The sequence below is a fragment of the Heterodontus francisci genome, chromosome 31 (assembly GCF_036365525.1).
Source record: "Heterodontus francisci isolate sHetFra1 chromosome 31, sHetFra1.hap1, whole genome shotgun sequence".
Taxonomy (NCBI): Eukaryota; Metazoa; Chordata; class Chondrichthyes; order Heterodontiformes; family Heterodontidae; genus Heterodontus; species Heterodontus francisci.
Window position 1 is genome coordinate 20,692,184 of NC_090401.1, and position 16,106 is coordinate 20,708,289.

The 16,106-nt window shown below is 45.2% G+C and overlaps 1 protein-coding gene across 3 annotated transcripts in view; it reads left to right on the forward strand.

Annotated features, from left to right (window-relative positions):
- LOC137347086 (ephrin type-A receptor 7) overlaps positions 1-15,713 on the forward strand; it is a 610,086-nt gene extending 594,373 nt beyond the window's left edge. For all 3 annotated transcript variants that reach the window (XM_068011156.1, XM_068011157.1, XM_068011155.1), the window contains one exon: positions 15,599-15,713. In XM_068011156.1, coding sequence (XP_067867257.1) covers positions 15,599-15,713 — 115 coding nt within the window. The remainder of the gene's footprint in view (positions 1-15,598) is intronic.
- The last annotated feature ends 393 nt before the right edge of the window (positions 15,714-16,106 follow it).

Here is a 16,106-nt window from a genome sequence, read left to right on the forward strand (position 1 = left end):
TCCAGGCAAGTGGAGAGTATTCCATCACACTCCTGACTTGTGCCTTGTAGAAGGTGGACAGGCTTTGGGAGTCAGGAGGTGAGTTACTCGCCTCAGGTCACCTCAGGTTACTCAGGTTATGGGTAGCATTGGCAGGTTAAAGCATCACCAGCTCTATTCCAGTAGTCTAACCCAGACTAAGTTGAGTGCCTATTACTATACCAGTGAGATTTTCATTTCCTCCATTAGCCTATACTATGAGCTTTATGCATAGGACAGCTTGGGAATAATTTTCCAAGAATCCACTGGCAACGGGGAACCTCACCACCACTGCCAGTGCAGATCAGATAATTATGATTATGCTGTCTGTCCCCAGCACCAGCGTGTATCCCAGGAATTTAGATTTACACATTAGAATATCCAAAAACATGCATTTAGATAGTGCCTTTAACAACAGAAAAACATCCCAAGGCTTTTCACAGAGGCACAAGAAGAGTGGATGCTGAAGAAAAATAGATGAGAGATGAGCAAAAGATTGCATTTTAATGAGGGTCTTAAAGGACAGGGTTTAGGAGACAAACATCAGAATTTGAGACCTAGGGGACTGAAGGCACAGTCGGCAGTGGTGAAGCTGGACGACAATACCAGAGGCTGGAGTGAGAGGAATGGGGAATATGGATGGGGTGGGGTAAAGGTTGCAGGGGTGGGGGTGGGGGGGTGATTATGTGATTGAAGAAGGTTACAGATAGGGAGGGATATGGCCATAGAAGGATTTAAACACAAAGATGTGAATTCAAAATTCGAGGTGTTGGGAGATCAGAAGCCAATGTTGGTCAGCAAGGAAGGGTTTGATGGGACAGTGGAACTTGGTGCTCCTCAGGTGGTGGAGTTTAATTCGAATTTCAATCCACTGGAGGGTGACACTGTGGACACCGAGTAGCAGATCACATGATCTGAACTAAACTGATACCAGGCTTTCTTTCCTTGCTTTGATGCAAGTGACAGAGAGAGACACATTACACAGGCCCCTCTTTTTAATGGTTGGTGAAGTGGAGCTCCTGCAGAATGAGGTGGATGCAAAGAGGCTTGCCTTGCTTGGTACCGTTCTCAGAAGACAGTAAGCCTGGCAGGAGATGGTATAAGGTAAATGTGGTGTGCACTACCCACATGACCTGAGAACAGATGCCAGGGCAGATGGCACATACTAATGAAGCTCTCGAGATGAGAATATCCACAGGTGCTGTTTACCAGGTACATAGCCCAAGTATGGAAGCCACAAGGTATTGCCATTCCCATTTATTATAGATCCCTGTGAGGCCCTCAAACAGCCTTCCAGTTCTCTTACTGATTATCATTTGATCATGGGGGATGGTGGCATAGCAATGATGTTACTAGACTAATAATCCAGAGGCCCTGACTAATGCTCTGGGGATATGGGTTCAAATCCCACCATGGCAGCTGGTGGAATTTCAATTCAATTAATTAAAAAATCTGGAATTAAAAGCTAGTGACCATGAAACAATAAGATTGTCATTTTAAAAAAAACACATCTGGTTCTCTAATGCCCTTCAGGGAAGGAAATCTGCCGTCCATACCCGGTCTGGCCTACATTTGACTCCAGACCCGAGCAATGGGCTGGCTCTTAACTGCCCTTTGAAATGGCCTAGCAAACCACACAGTTCTACAAAAATACTAAAGAAAAGCTGAAGAAGAATAAAACCGGATGGACCACCTGGCATCGACCTAGGCACCGGAAACAACACAACACTCTGCCAGTCGACCTTGCAAAGTCTTCCTTATTAACATCAGTGGACTTGTGCCAAAATTAAGAGAGCTGTCCCAGAGACTAGTCAAGCAACAGCCTGACATATTCATACTCACAGAATCATACCTGTATAGCCAATGTCCAAGACTCCTCCATCACCATCCCTGGGTGTGTCCTGTCCCACCGGCAGGACAAACCAACCCGAGGTAACACCACGGTAGTATACAGTTGGGAGGGAGTTGCCCTGGGAGTCCTCAACATTGACTCCCATGATGTCTCATGGCATCAGGTCGAACATGGGCAAGGAAACCTCTTGCTGATTACCACCTACCACCCTCCCTCAGCTGATGAATCAGTACTCCTCCATATTGAACACCACTTGGAAGGAGCACTGAGGGTAGCAAGGTGGTAGAATGGTGGGGGACTTCAATGTCCATCACTAAGTGGCTTGGCGGCACCTGGATGGCCAAGTCCAAAAGGACATATTGCCAGATTGGGCCTGCAGCTGGTGCTGTGGAAACCGAGAGAAAAACTTGCTTGACCTCGTGCTCACAACTTACCTGTCGCAGATGCATCTATTCGTGACAGTATTGGTAGGAGTGACCACTGCACAGTCCTAGTGGAGACGAAGTCCCATCTTCACACTGAGGATACCATCCATCATGTTGTATGGCACTACCACAGTGCAAAATGGAATAGATTTCGAACAGATCAAGCAACTCAACACTGGGCAGTCACGAGGTGCTGTGGGCCATCAGCAGCAGCAGAACTGTATTCAATCACAATCTGTAACCTCATGGCCTGGCATATCCCCCACTCTACCATTACCATCAAGCCAGGTGATCAACTCTGGATGAATGAGAAGAGCAGGAGAGCATGCCAAGAGCAGCGCCAGGCATAGGTCGATGCCAGGTGGTCCGTCCAGTTTTATTCTTCAACTTTTCTTTAGTGGTTTTGTAGAACTGTGTGGCTTGCTAGGCCATTTCAAAAGGCAGTTAAAAATGAGGTGCCAACCTGGTGAAGCTACAACACAGGATTACGTGCATGTTGAACAGCAGAAGCCACATGCCATTGACAGTTAAGGAATCCCACAACCAATGGATTAGATCGAAGCTCTGCAGTCCTGCCACATTCAGTCAGAAATGGTGGTGGGCAATTAGACAACTTATCGGAGGAGGAGGCTCCACAAATGTACCCATCCTCAATGATGAGGGAGTCCAGCACATCAGTGCAAAAGACAACGTTGAAGCATGTGCAACTATCTTGAGCGAGAAGTGCTGAGTGGATGCTCCATCTCGGCCTCCTCCTAAGGTTCCCAGCATCACCAACTAGAAGGACAAGGGCAGCAAATGCATGGGAACACCACCACCTGCAAGTTCCCCTCCAAGTCACGCACCATCCTGACTTGGAACTATATCGCCATTCCTTCACTGTCGCTGGGTCAAAATCCTGGAACTTCCTTCCTAACAGCACTGTAGGCGTACCTATCTCGCATGGACTGCAGTGGTTCAAGAAGGCAGCTCACCACCACCTTCTCAAGGGCAATTAGGGATGGGCAATAAATGCTGGCCTGGCCAGCAATGCCCACATCCAGTGAATGAATAAAAAAAGATGCCAATCTTCAGTCAATTCAATTCACTCCATGTGATATCAAGCAACAGCTGATGGCACTGGATACAGCAAAGGCTGTGGGCCTGACAGCATCCCGGCTGAAGTACTGAAATTTGTGCTCCAGAACTATCCACATCCCCAGCCAAGCTGTTGCAGTAGAGCTACGCCACTGGCATCTACCCAACAAGGTGGAAAATTGCCCAGCTATGACCTGTGCACAAAAATGAGAACAAATCCAACTCGGCCATTTACTGCCCCATCAGTCTACTCTGGATCATCAGTGAAGTGATGGAAGGTGTTGTCGACAGCGCTATCAAGCGGCACTTACACAGCAATATCTGCTTGGTTTGGGCTCGTCAGGGCCAGTCCGCTCCAGACCTCATTACAGCCTTGGTCCAAACATGGACAAAGGAGCTGAATTCCAGAGGTGAGATGAGGTGTTTCTGTGCAAAGAGACTTGGGTATGCCAGAGGTGAGGTGAGAATTACTGCCCTTGACATCAGAGCAGCATTTGACTGAGTATGACATCAAGGAGCCCTAGCAAAATTAAGGTCAATGGGAATTGGGAAAAATTCTCCGGTGGTTGGAGTCATACCTAGTACAAAGGTGGATGGTTGTGGTTGTTGGAGGACAATCATCTCTGTCCCAGGACATCACGGCAAGAGTTCATCAGGGTAGTGTTCTAGGCTCAACCATCTTTAGCTGTTTCGTTAATGACCTTCCCACCAACATACGGTCAGAAGTGGGGATGTTCGCTGATTGCACAATGTTCAGTATCATTCGCGACGGCTCAGATACTGAAGCAGTCTGTGTCCATATGCAACAAGACCTGGACAACCTCCAGGCTTGGATGATAAGTGGCAAGTAACATTTGTGCCACACAGATGCCAGGCAATGACCATCTCAAACAACAGAGAATATAACCATCTCCCCTTGACATTCAACGGCATTACTATCAATGAATCCCCCACCATCAACATCCTGGGATTACATTGACCAGAAACTTAACTGGACCGGCCACATAAATACTGTGGCTAAGAGAGCAGGTCAGAGGCTGGAAAGTTTGTAGTGAGTAACCCTCCTCCGGACTCCCCAAAGCCTGTAAGGGGACTAAAACTGCACACAGTACTCTCGGTGCAGTCTAACCAAGGTTCTATACAATTGAAGCAAGACTTTGCTACTCCTGTACTCAAACCCTCTTGCAATAAGATTTAACATACCATTAGCCTTCCGAATTGTTGCTGCACCTGCATGTTGACTTTCAGTGACTTATTAACGAGGACACCCAGGTCCCTTTGTACATCCGCACTTTCTAATCTCTTATCTTTAAGAAATACTCTGCACATCTGTTCCTCCTCCCAAAGTGGATTACCTCACATTTTTCTGCATTATATTCCATCTGCCATGTTCTTGCTCACTCACTAAGTCTGTCCAAATCCCTTTGAAGCCACTTAGCATCTTCCTCACAACACACATTCCCACCTAGGTTTGTGTCATTCGGAAACTTGGAAATATTGCATTTGGTCCCATGTCCAAATCATTGACATATATTTTGAGCAGCTGTGGCCCAAGTACTGATCCTTGCGGTACCCCACTTGTCACAGCCTGCCAACGTGAGAATGACCCTTTTATTCCTACTCTTTATTTTCTGTCTGTTAACCAATCCTTAATCCATGCCAGTATATTACCTCCTATCCCATGTGCTTTAATTTTGCTAACCAACCTCCTGTGGGGGACTTCATCATAAGCCTTCTAAAAATCCAAGTATCCTACATCCACTGACTCCCTTTTGTGAATTCTGTTAGTAACATCCTCAAAAAACTAACATGATTGCCCATTCATAAATCTATGTTGACTATGCACAATCAGTTCATTATTACCCAAGTGTCCATTTATCACATCCTTTAGAATAGATTCTAACATTTTCTCTACTACTGATGTAAGGCCAACAGGTCTGTAGTTCCCTGTTTTCTCTCTCCCTCGGTTCTTAAATAATGGGGTGACATTTGCTACCTTCCAATCTGCAGGAACCGTTCCAGAATCTACAGAATTTTGGAAGATGATCACCAGTGGATCCACAATCTCCATGGCTACCTCTTTCAACACTCTGGGATGTAGAATATCAGGTCCTGGGGACTTATCAACCTTCAGCCCCATTACTTTTTCCCAGTACTGGGGGAGGTGGGACCAGTACAAACGGGGCGGGTTATACCTGGGCAGGACCGGGACTGATGTCCTCGGGGGAGTATTTGCTAGAGTGGTTGGGAAGGGTTTAAACTAAAATGGCAGGGAGATGGGAACCTTTGCAAGGAGTCAGAGGAGAGGGGATCAAAGATGAGAACAAAAGACAGTAAGGGAAATAAGAAAAGTGATATGTAGAGAAATCAAAGGCCAGAATCAAACAGGGCCACAATGAAAAATAGTGGGAAGGGGACAAGTAATGTTAAAAAGACAAGTCTTAAGGCTTTGTGCAGAACGCGCGGAGCATTCGCAATAAATTGTGGGGTAGTGGGGTATCGCAGGGATCGGTGCTAGGACCCCAGCTATTCACAATATATATTAATAATTTAGATGAGGGAACTAAATGTAATATCTCCAAATTTGCAGATGACACAAAACTGGGTGGGAGGGTGAGTTGTGAGGAGGATGCAGGGAGGCTTCAGGGTGATTTGGACAAGTTAAGTGAGTGGGCTAATGCATGGCAGATGCAGTATAGTGTGGATAAATGTGAGGTTATCCACTTTGGTAGCAAAAACAGGAAGGCAGATTATCATCTGAATAGCTATAAACTGAGAGGGGGGAATATGCAGCGAGACCTGGGTATTCTCGTACACCAGTCGCTGAAGGTAAGCATGCAGGTGCAACAGGCAGTCCAAAAGACAAATTGTATGTTGGCCTTCATAACGAGAGGATTCGAGTACAGGAGCAGGGATGTCTTGCTGCAATTATATAGGGCCTTGGTGAGGCCACACCTGGAATATTGTGTGTGGTTTTGGTCTCCTTATCTGAGGAATGATGTTCTTGCTATAGAGGGAGTGCAGCGAAGGTTTACCAGACTGATTCCTGGGATGGCGGGACTGACGTATGAGGAGAGATTGAGTCGGTTGGGATTATATTCGCTGGAGTTCAGAAGAATGAGGGGGGATCTCATAGAAACCTATAAAATTCTAACAGGACTTGACAGGGTAGATGCAGGAAGGATGTTCCCGATGGTGGGGTAGTCCAGAACCAGTATTAGGATACAGGGTAAACCTTTTAGGACTAAGATGAGGAGAAACTTCTTCACCCAGAGAGTGGTGAGCCTGTGGTATTCGCTACCACAGAAAGCAGTTGAGGCCAAAACATTGTATGTTTTCAAAAAGGAGTTAGATATAGCTCTTGGGTCTAAAGCGATCAAAGGGTATGGGAAGAAAGCAGGAACAGGTTACTGAGTTAGATGATCAGCCATGATCATAATGAATGAAGGAGCAGGCTCGAAGGGCAAAATGACCTACTCCTGTTCCTATTTTCTATGTTCCTAAGTACAGCCTTCTTACTAATACTAATTTCCTTCAGTTCCTCATTCTCCCTTGTCCCTTGGATCGCTAATTCTGCGAGATTTTTGTCGTGATGTGTGGCACTTTCACCGTGTTAAATGGATTTTGAACAGATCTAGCAATGCAAAACTGGGCATCCATGAGGCGCTGTGCGCCATCAGCAGCAGCAGAATTGTACTCAACCACAATCTGTAATCTCATGGCCCAGCATATCCCCCACTCTACCATTACCATCAAGCCAGGAGACCAACTCTGGTTCAATGAAGAATGCAGGAGGGCATACCACGAGCAGCACCAAGCATACCTCAAAATGAGGTGTCAACCTGATGAAGCTACAACACAGGACTATCTGCGTGCCAAACTGCATAAGCAGCATGCGATAGACAGAGCTAAGCGATCCCATAACCAACGGATCAGATCTAAGCTCTGCAGTCCTGCCACATCCAGCCATGCATGGTGGTGGACAACTAAACAACTAACTGGAGAAGGTGGCTCCACAAATATCCCCATCCTCAATGATGGGGGAGCCCAGCACATCAGTGCGAAAGATAAGGCTGAATCATTTGCAACAATCTTCAGCCGGAAGTGCTGAGTTGATGATTCATCTCGGCCTCCTCCTGAAGTCCCCAGCATCACAGATGCCAGACTTCAGCCAATTCAATTCACTCCGCGTGATATCAAGAAACGACTGAGGGCACTGGATACTGCATAAGCTATGGGCCCTGACAACATTCCGGCAATAGTACTGAAGACCTGTGCTCCAGAACTTGCTATGCCCCAAGCCAAGCTGTTCCAGTACAGCTACAACACTGGCATCTACCCTGCAATGTGGAAAATTGCCCAGGTATGTCCTGTACACAAAAAGCAGGACAAGTCCAACCCGGCCAATTACCGCCCCATCAGCCTACTCTCTATCATCAGTAAAGTGATGGAAGGTGTCATCAACAGTGCCATCAAGCAGCACTTGCTTAGCAATAACCTGCTCAGTGACGCTCATTTTGGGTTCCGCCAGGGCCACTCAGCTCCTGACGTCATTACAGGCTTGGTTCAAACATGGACAAAAGGGCTGAACTCAAGAGGTGAGATGAGAGTGACTGCCCTTGACATCAAGGCAGCATTTGACCGAGTATGGCATCAAGGAGCCCTAGCAAAACTGAGGTTAATGGGTATCAGGGGGAAAACCCTCCGCTGGCTGGAGTCATAACTAGCGCAAAGGAAGATGGTTGTGTTTGTTGGAGATCAATCATCTGAGCTCCAGGACATCACTGCAGGAGTTCCTCAGGGTAGTGTCCTAGGCCCAACCATCTTCAGCTGCTTCATCAATGACCTTCCTTCAATCATAAGGGCGGCGCAGTGGTTAGCACTGCAGCCTCACAGCTTCTGGGACCCGGGTTCAATTCTGGGTACTGCTTGTGTGAAGTTTGCAAATTCTCCCTGTGACCGCTTGGGTTTTCGTCGGGTGCTCCGGTTTCCTCCCACAGCCAAAAGACTTGCAGGTTGATAGGTAAATTGGCCACTGTAAATTGCCCCTAGTGTAGGTAGGTGGTAGGGAATATGGGATTACTGTAGGGTTAGTATAAATGGGTGGTTGTTGATCGGCACAGACTTGGTAGGCCGAAGGACCTGTTTCAGTGCTGTATCTCTAAATAAATAAAAAAAATAAATAAAAAGAAGTGGGGATGTTCGCGGATGATTGCACAATGTTCAGCACCATTCATGACTCCAAAGATACTGAAGCAGTCCGTGTAGAAATGCAGCAAGACCTGGACAATATCCAGGCTTGGGCTGATAAGTGGCAAGTAACATTCGCGCCACACAAGTGCCAGGCAATGACTACCTCCAACAAGAGTGAATCTAACCATCTCCCCTTGACATTCAACAGCATTACCATCGCTGAATCCCCCACTATCAACATTCTAAGGGCTACCATTGACCAGAAACGGAACTGGAGTAGCCATATAAATACCGTGGCTACAAGAGCAGGTCAGAGGTTAGGAATCCTGAGGCGAGTAACTCACCTCCTGACTCCCTAAAGCCTGTCCGCCATCTACAAGGCACAAGTGTGATGGGATACTCTCCACTTGCCTGGATGGGTGCAGCTCCAACAACACTCAAGAAGCTCAACACCATCCAGGACAAAGTAGCCCGCTTGATTAGCACCCCATCTACAAACATTCACTCCCTCCACCACTGACGCACAGTGGCAGCAGTGTGTACCATCTACAAGATGCACTGCAGCAATGCACCAAGGCTCCTTAGACAGCACCTTCCAAACCCGTGACTTCTACCAACTAGAAGGACAAGGGCAGCAAATACATGGGAACACCACCATCTGCAATTTCCCCTCCAAGTCACACACCATCCTGAATTGGAACTATATCGCCGTTCCTTCACTGTCGCTGGGTCAAAATCCTGGAACTCCCTTCCTGACAGCACTGTGGGTGTACCTACCCCAAATGGACTGCAGCGGTTCAAGTAGGCAGCTCACCACCACCTTCTCAAGGGCAATTAGGGATGGGCAATAAATGCTGGCCTGGCCAGCGTCGCCCACATCCCATGAATGAATAAAAAAAAAAGATTTCTTGTATCTTCCTCAGTGAAGACGGACACATAGTAATCATTTAGCTTCTCTGCCATTTCTGTATTCCCCATTATGCTTGGAACTATATTGTCATTCTTTCGTAATCGCTGGATCAAAAACCTAGAACTCCTAATAGCACTGTGGGTGTACCCTCACCAGATGCACTGCAGCGGTTCAAGAAAGCAGCTCACCACCACCTTCTCAAGGACAATTAGGGATGGGCTACAAATCCTGGCCTCGCCAATAACCCTCACGTCCCATGAAAGAAAAAAGAAGAGATTTGTGCCATCTGCTGAATTGCATTTGAATTTGAGAAAAATTATTGTTTACTTACCGAATCAGTTCTCGAAATCATTGTGTATCGCATCCATATAATGGCAAAAACTCGTGTTGAAAAATCAACAAAATGAATGGAATGATCACAATATACTATTCATAGCACATACAGTAGCAACCATTTCATATTTCAGTCAGACGTCTGTAAATTTATATTTTGTGACACCATGGTAATGTGCTATTTTAAACATTATTTTAACAGACAATATTTTGCAGCACACAAATTGACACACACTGTAAATGGATTTGACTGCTAAAATAGCTTGACAGTATGTTGTGATCACTGAAACTTATAACAAATTATGTTTGGAAGTGTGAGTGAGGCGTGTAAAAGTCCGGGTTTGGTGGTGATTTAGCTTAGTTTAGAGATACAGTACTGAAACAGGCCCTTCGGCCCACCGAGTCTGTGCCGACCATAAACCGCCTATTTATACTCATCCTACACTAATCCCATATTCCTACCACATCCCCACCTGTCCCTATATATTTCCCTACCACCTACCTATACTAGGGGCAATTTATAATGGCCAATTAACCTATCACCCTGCAAGTCTTTGGCATGTGGGAGGAAACCGGAGCACCCGGAGGAAACCCACGCAGACACAGGGAGAACTTGCAAACTCCGCACAGGCAGTACCCAGAATCGAACCCGGGTCCCTGGAGCTGTGAGGCTGCGGTGCTAACCACTGTGCCACCCCTTGGATCATGGAATTTACTATGCTTTTAAGAGCTCAAATATTTTTTCCCCAATTTTCTTCTTGTTTATGTTGCTGAAATCGAAAAAGATTTCAGAAAAAAAGGATTTAAATTGGCCAAAAGAAACTGACTTTAAAGATCATTACTTAACCTGCCTATCAATACTGTAGCAAATTACTACTTACAACCGATAAACTTGGCGCTCTCACATTGTCAAAGGGCTTCATTCATAAAATGGTTGTTTAAAAATAAACCTACACGGTGACTTAACTGTCACACAGGTTCGGCTGCAGGATGGCGCTGTGGCTGCCTTCAATGACTATTCTGACACTGGAAATTCAGTACCACTGGGCAGCTGTGTCCTGCTGTTCACTGGGAAGGATGAAGAAATTGTTGCCCATGCTGACCTGAACTGTTTGACACAGCGTATTGGCTGGTACTTCAGGTAATCCCTGCGCCAGACTCAAGACAGCAGAAGTGCTGAAGAAGGAGGTGACCTTGACTGCCACTGACAATCAGGCTAGCTGCCCAGGCTATGCATACAGCAGGTGGTACAGATCTGCAGTTGGCTGCCTGGAGGACATGGGACCTAGTCCCCAAAGTCGTAGACAGGCTGGTGTGCCAGACTCTGCAGGTATGGTTGTTGGCATAAATGGCAGGCTGGCTCTGGTGTCTGATGAGCTACGAGATATTGTATCAGCGGGGCTTCCAAAACAAACCCCAGTATCAATTCTAGCTTATCAACTGCCACAGGACTCTTCATTTACGTCCTACTTCTCACTGAGCGACTGTGAAAGTTTGTTTGTAAGAACTCCTTTCCTCTCCATTTTGTCCTGCTCTTCATGTTCTGCTGGAATCTTAGAAAGATTTCCATTGCAGCGGCCTTCCAATGAATTAGCAGACAATATTCAGCTTTTATATAAACATTACACACTGTTATCAGAAAGAGAAGAAATCTCCCCCCACATTTTCCATTATAAAAATACCAGACAAAAATTCACAACAGAATCATAGAATGGTTAAAACACAGAAGGAGGCCATGCGGCCCATCATGTCTGTGCCAGCTCTCTGCAAAAGCAATTCAGCCAGCCCCACCCTTTTCTCATAGCACTGCAGTTTTTTTCTCTTCAGGTACTTATCCAGTTCCCTTTTGAAAGCCACAATTGAATCTGCCTCCACCACACACTCAGGCAGTGCATTCCAAATCCTAACCACTCACTGCATTAAAAAGAAGTTTTTCCTCATTTCACCTTTGGTTCTTTTGCCATTCACCTATATCGGTGTTCTGATTCTCGACCCTTCTGCCAATGGGAACAGTTTCTCTCTATTTTGCTTAGACCCCTAATAATTTTAAACACCTCCATCAAATCTCCTCTCACCCTTCTCTTAGGAGAACAACCCCAGCTTCTTTACCCTATCCACGTAACTCTCATTCCTGGAACCAACTTGCCCTGTCACCTTCAACTATTTGTGCAGGTCTCTCTGTTCCTGAACCTTCTTTAGAATTGTGCCCTTTATTTTATATTGCCTCTCCTCATTCTTCCTACCAAATGATCCAGTTCACACTTCTCTGCATTAAATTTCAACTGCCACGTACCTGCCCATTTTGCCAGCCTGTCTATGTCCTCTTGAAGTCTATCACTATCCACCTCACAGTTCACTATATTTCCAAATTTTGAGCAATCTGCAAATTTTGGAATTGTGCCCAAGTTTAGGTCATTAATATATAGACCAGTGCTAAAAATGTATTGCAAGATTTTAAAAAATATATAAAAGAAGCCTAAAACCCTGGGCCCTTTGAACTGTCTCACCCATGCAGCTTCCCTTAGGGCCAGATAGGCTAAGAGAATATCCAAACAAATCTCCTTCACACTCTGCCTCATTCACATAGAATTACATACATAAGGATATATGGCACAGAAACAGGCAATTCGGCCCAACCAGTTCATACTGGTGTTTATGCTTCACTCCAGCCTCCTCTCATCTTTCCTCATCTAAATCTATCATCGTAACCCTCTATTGCCTTCTCCCTCATATACTTGTATAGCTTCCCCTTAAATGTATTTATACTATTCCCTTCAAACCCTCCCTGTGGTAGTGAGTTCAATCTCGGCACTCTTTGGGCAAAGAAGTTTCTTCTGAATTCCCCGTTCGATTTCTTGGTGACTATCTTATATTGATGGCCTCTACTTATACTATTCCCTACAAATGTAAACATTCTCGCTGTATCACTCGGTCAAAAACCTTTCATAATTTTAAAGACCTCTATTAGGTCACCCCTCAGCCTTTTTTCAAGAGCAAAGAGACCCAGCCTGTTCATCCTTTCCTGATATATATACCCACACATACCTGGTATCATCCCTGTGATTGGCTGGCAGCTCGTTGAGGCGGGATCCCTTTAAAGTCTTTAAAGGGACTGGGACCTCGCCTCTTAAAATGTTGGCAAAAAAGACCGGAGGATCGCTCCAGCGGGTGGTGGGGATGGGCAGGGTAAAGGCAAAGGTAGGATTTCGGCCCGGCACCAGGATCCCTGTCTTCAGCACAAAATCCAGCCCTATGTGACTAATTGAGGACAGTGGAGCTACATCTAATTTTATGTGACAGCCCAAACTTAAACTTTAATAATCAACTGGTGTTCCTTTCTAAAAAAAAAATCATGACTGCTGCATCCCAGAAACCAGCCCGTGCAGTCTAAAGGTGGTAGGATTATCTTCTGAATGCAAGGAATTATATGACACAAAGGCACATCTTTCACCATCCATTCATGAATTGATCCTGTAAGTTAACAAATGTTGAAAAGTAGCAAAATGTCAGGCCAAAAATGCACCTGTGGGTCAATAAAAAAAAAAAAATCTTGACAGAGATTTGAGTAAACCTTATTACATCAAGTCTGTAGCACAGAAACAGACCTTTTGGCTCACCTGTTCTGGGCCTGCATTTATGCTCCACATTCACCTTCTCCTGCACCTCATCTCACCCTGTCAGCATATCCTTCTATTCCTTTCTCCTTCATGTGTTTATTTAGTATCCCCTTAAATGCATCTATGCTATTCGCTGCAACCATTCCTTGTGATAGCAAGTTCCACATTCTAACCACACTTTGCATGAAATTTTTTTTCCTAAATTGTCTTTTGTATTTATTATTAACTAGCTTATATGTATGGTCTCTGGTCTTGGTTGCCACATAAGTGTAAGGCTCCTTTCCAAAACTAAGTATTAAAAAGCAGAAGCCAAAGAATTCATGCAGCAAAAGTGTAGCAATAGTTGAACAGTCTTTGTGGCAGGCCAGGGGCCGAGTGGTACCCCTATAATTCTCCATACACAACTTTGTCTCTGCTCGCCTTCCTCACTGATCATTATGTGTGCCCTACACCACACAAGCCAGACTCTGATGGTTCAAGCACCCCTACCAGATACTGAATGCTGGGCACTAAGCAAAGAGAAACCACAAGTAGTACCATTGCATGCTGGTAAAGAAAAAGCACTTTCTTTGGAATTTCCTCTCCTAAAACTAAGAACCTCTGCCTTTACCAGGAAAGTGACCGTAATCAGTAAGATTGCTTCTGTAGCCTCAACCCAAAATATTCAGTAACAAAGACAACACTCCCTCCCTCACACTAATTTGATTGGACTGATCAATGTCCTGTTGCTTGACACTTGAGGAGTTGACATTAAGTCCAGTATTAGGTCGAATAGCTGCTTCCCCAGGGTTTCCGCAGATCTTCCACTGACAAATCTTGACAAATATATGAATAGGATGGGAATAGAGGGATACGGACCCCGGAAGTGCAGAAGGTTTTAGTTTAGACAGGTATCATGATTGGCGCAGGCTTAGAGGGCCGAATGGCCTGTTCCTGTGCTGTACTGTTCTTTGTTCTTTGACGTGGTGGACGCTCAGGAAAGCCCCAGCTATGGGGCTGTGTTCACTGTGTTCACAAGCGTGGTGCCTGCGGCATTTTGTCCATTGACGCCTACCTTCCAACATCCCCAATTTTTCTTCTTGAGTAGCTTGTTCCAGTGAAAACTGCATTGCTACCCCAAGCACTGGCCTGAATTTCACACACTGAAGACATTGAAGGAAATACGATTCATTCTCCCTGTGTTTTTCTCTTCCCCAGACTACCCCCCACCTCCTCACTGTCCTCCTTACCCTCACCTACACATGTATGTCATCAAATCAGCCCAATTGCACAGTGAAACTGTATTTTAAAGTTCTTATATTTTTTACAAATATGCAGATGATTCCACCAATGACTTAGTCATTAAGTGGACTGCTCAGTGACTACTTTCCCATACAGACCAGACAGTTGTTGGTTGTATGTTGAATTACTTGTCAGGCAGTTCTACAATTAGTCTCAATGCCCCTAATCCTTGGAGAAGAGAAGAAAATATCCAGGGTTCTTGCTTCCTGATTGCCAACCATATACCCCTGCTACAAACCGATGAGGACAGGATTGGGCTCAGTGTGATGCCCCTCACCGTCCAACAACCTACTAGTACTCACTGTGTAGGTTTGCACATGGAGACCACGTGGGCATGGCATTCAAAAGCCTGTGATAAGCTACAACAGCCAGAACCTTCAGAAAAGGGGAAGAACCAGAGAAAAAGTATTTTTAAAAGAGAAACAAAGTTTATAAAAAAATATAGAGGATTTGCAATACGAGCTTTTTGTATATAATACAAATAGAGTATGTGATCACTTGGGTAATGCTTCGCATCCAAACCTGTCTGACCTTGATAGAACATATCAGCCCCCAACTTCAATGCCTGGGTTGGTTCATCCATCTCAATTGAAGCCGTCGCCAAGGAACAGTCTTTAAGCATCAGCCTTTCAGGATGTGATGTGAATCTATTCTGATCTATTCAGTTTTGGTCATTTGTGAGAGATTTCAATAAAAAGCTGTGGCAGGTAATTTAATGGATGAAGTGCCACTAGAAATGGGAACTTGTACAAGCTGATTATGTCAGTATGATCATTATACTTAGCTGTACTTTTCATTCAATCACCAGCACAGCCCCTGTTCTTAGCAACTGTAATGAGAATGAATAGCAGTGGACTGTAAGTGCTAACTTCTGTATGATTTTCTTCCACAGAGATGTAATGAGCCTGGGGATTACATGTGTTGAACACCAGAAACAAATCCTGAGCAGCATTCAGACTCTACGAGCACAGGTTATACAAATGCATGGACGAGGTGTTCAGGTTTGACAGCGTCATCCACCTAGGTCTTCTCTGCGAGCTGCTTTCTTGACAAAATGCCGACATCAACTGCTTGTTCGAAAGCAGTGTGTTTACAAGATGTTGCCCATGTGTGGGATGGCCAGGGAAGAGGACCAGAGATCCAGTCTTTACGTAAATTTTTTTTTAATGATTTCAGCAAGGGGTATCTTGGAATGGTTTGCCAAGGCAACTGGATACATGGCATTCCTATAACTCGGATGGAGTAGGAAAAGGATAGGATACAAGCAGCAGTGTTGAGTTACCTTTCTTTTTTTTCTATTGGCTAATTTTTTTATTTGATCATCGTGGTTCAGTAAACACTGATTGCTCTGATAGATAAGGAGCCATCAGACTGTGAACTAAAACATCAGATTGGACCTG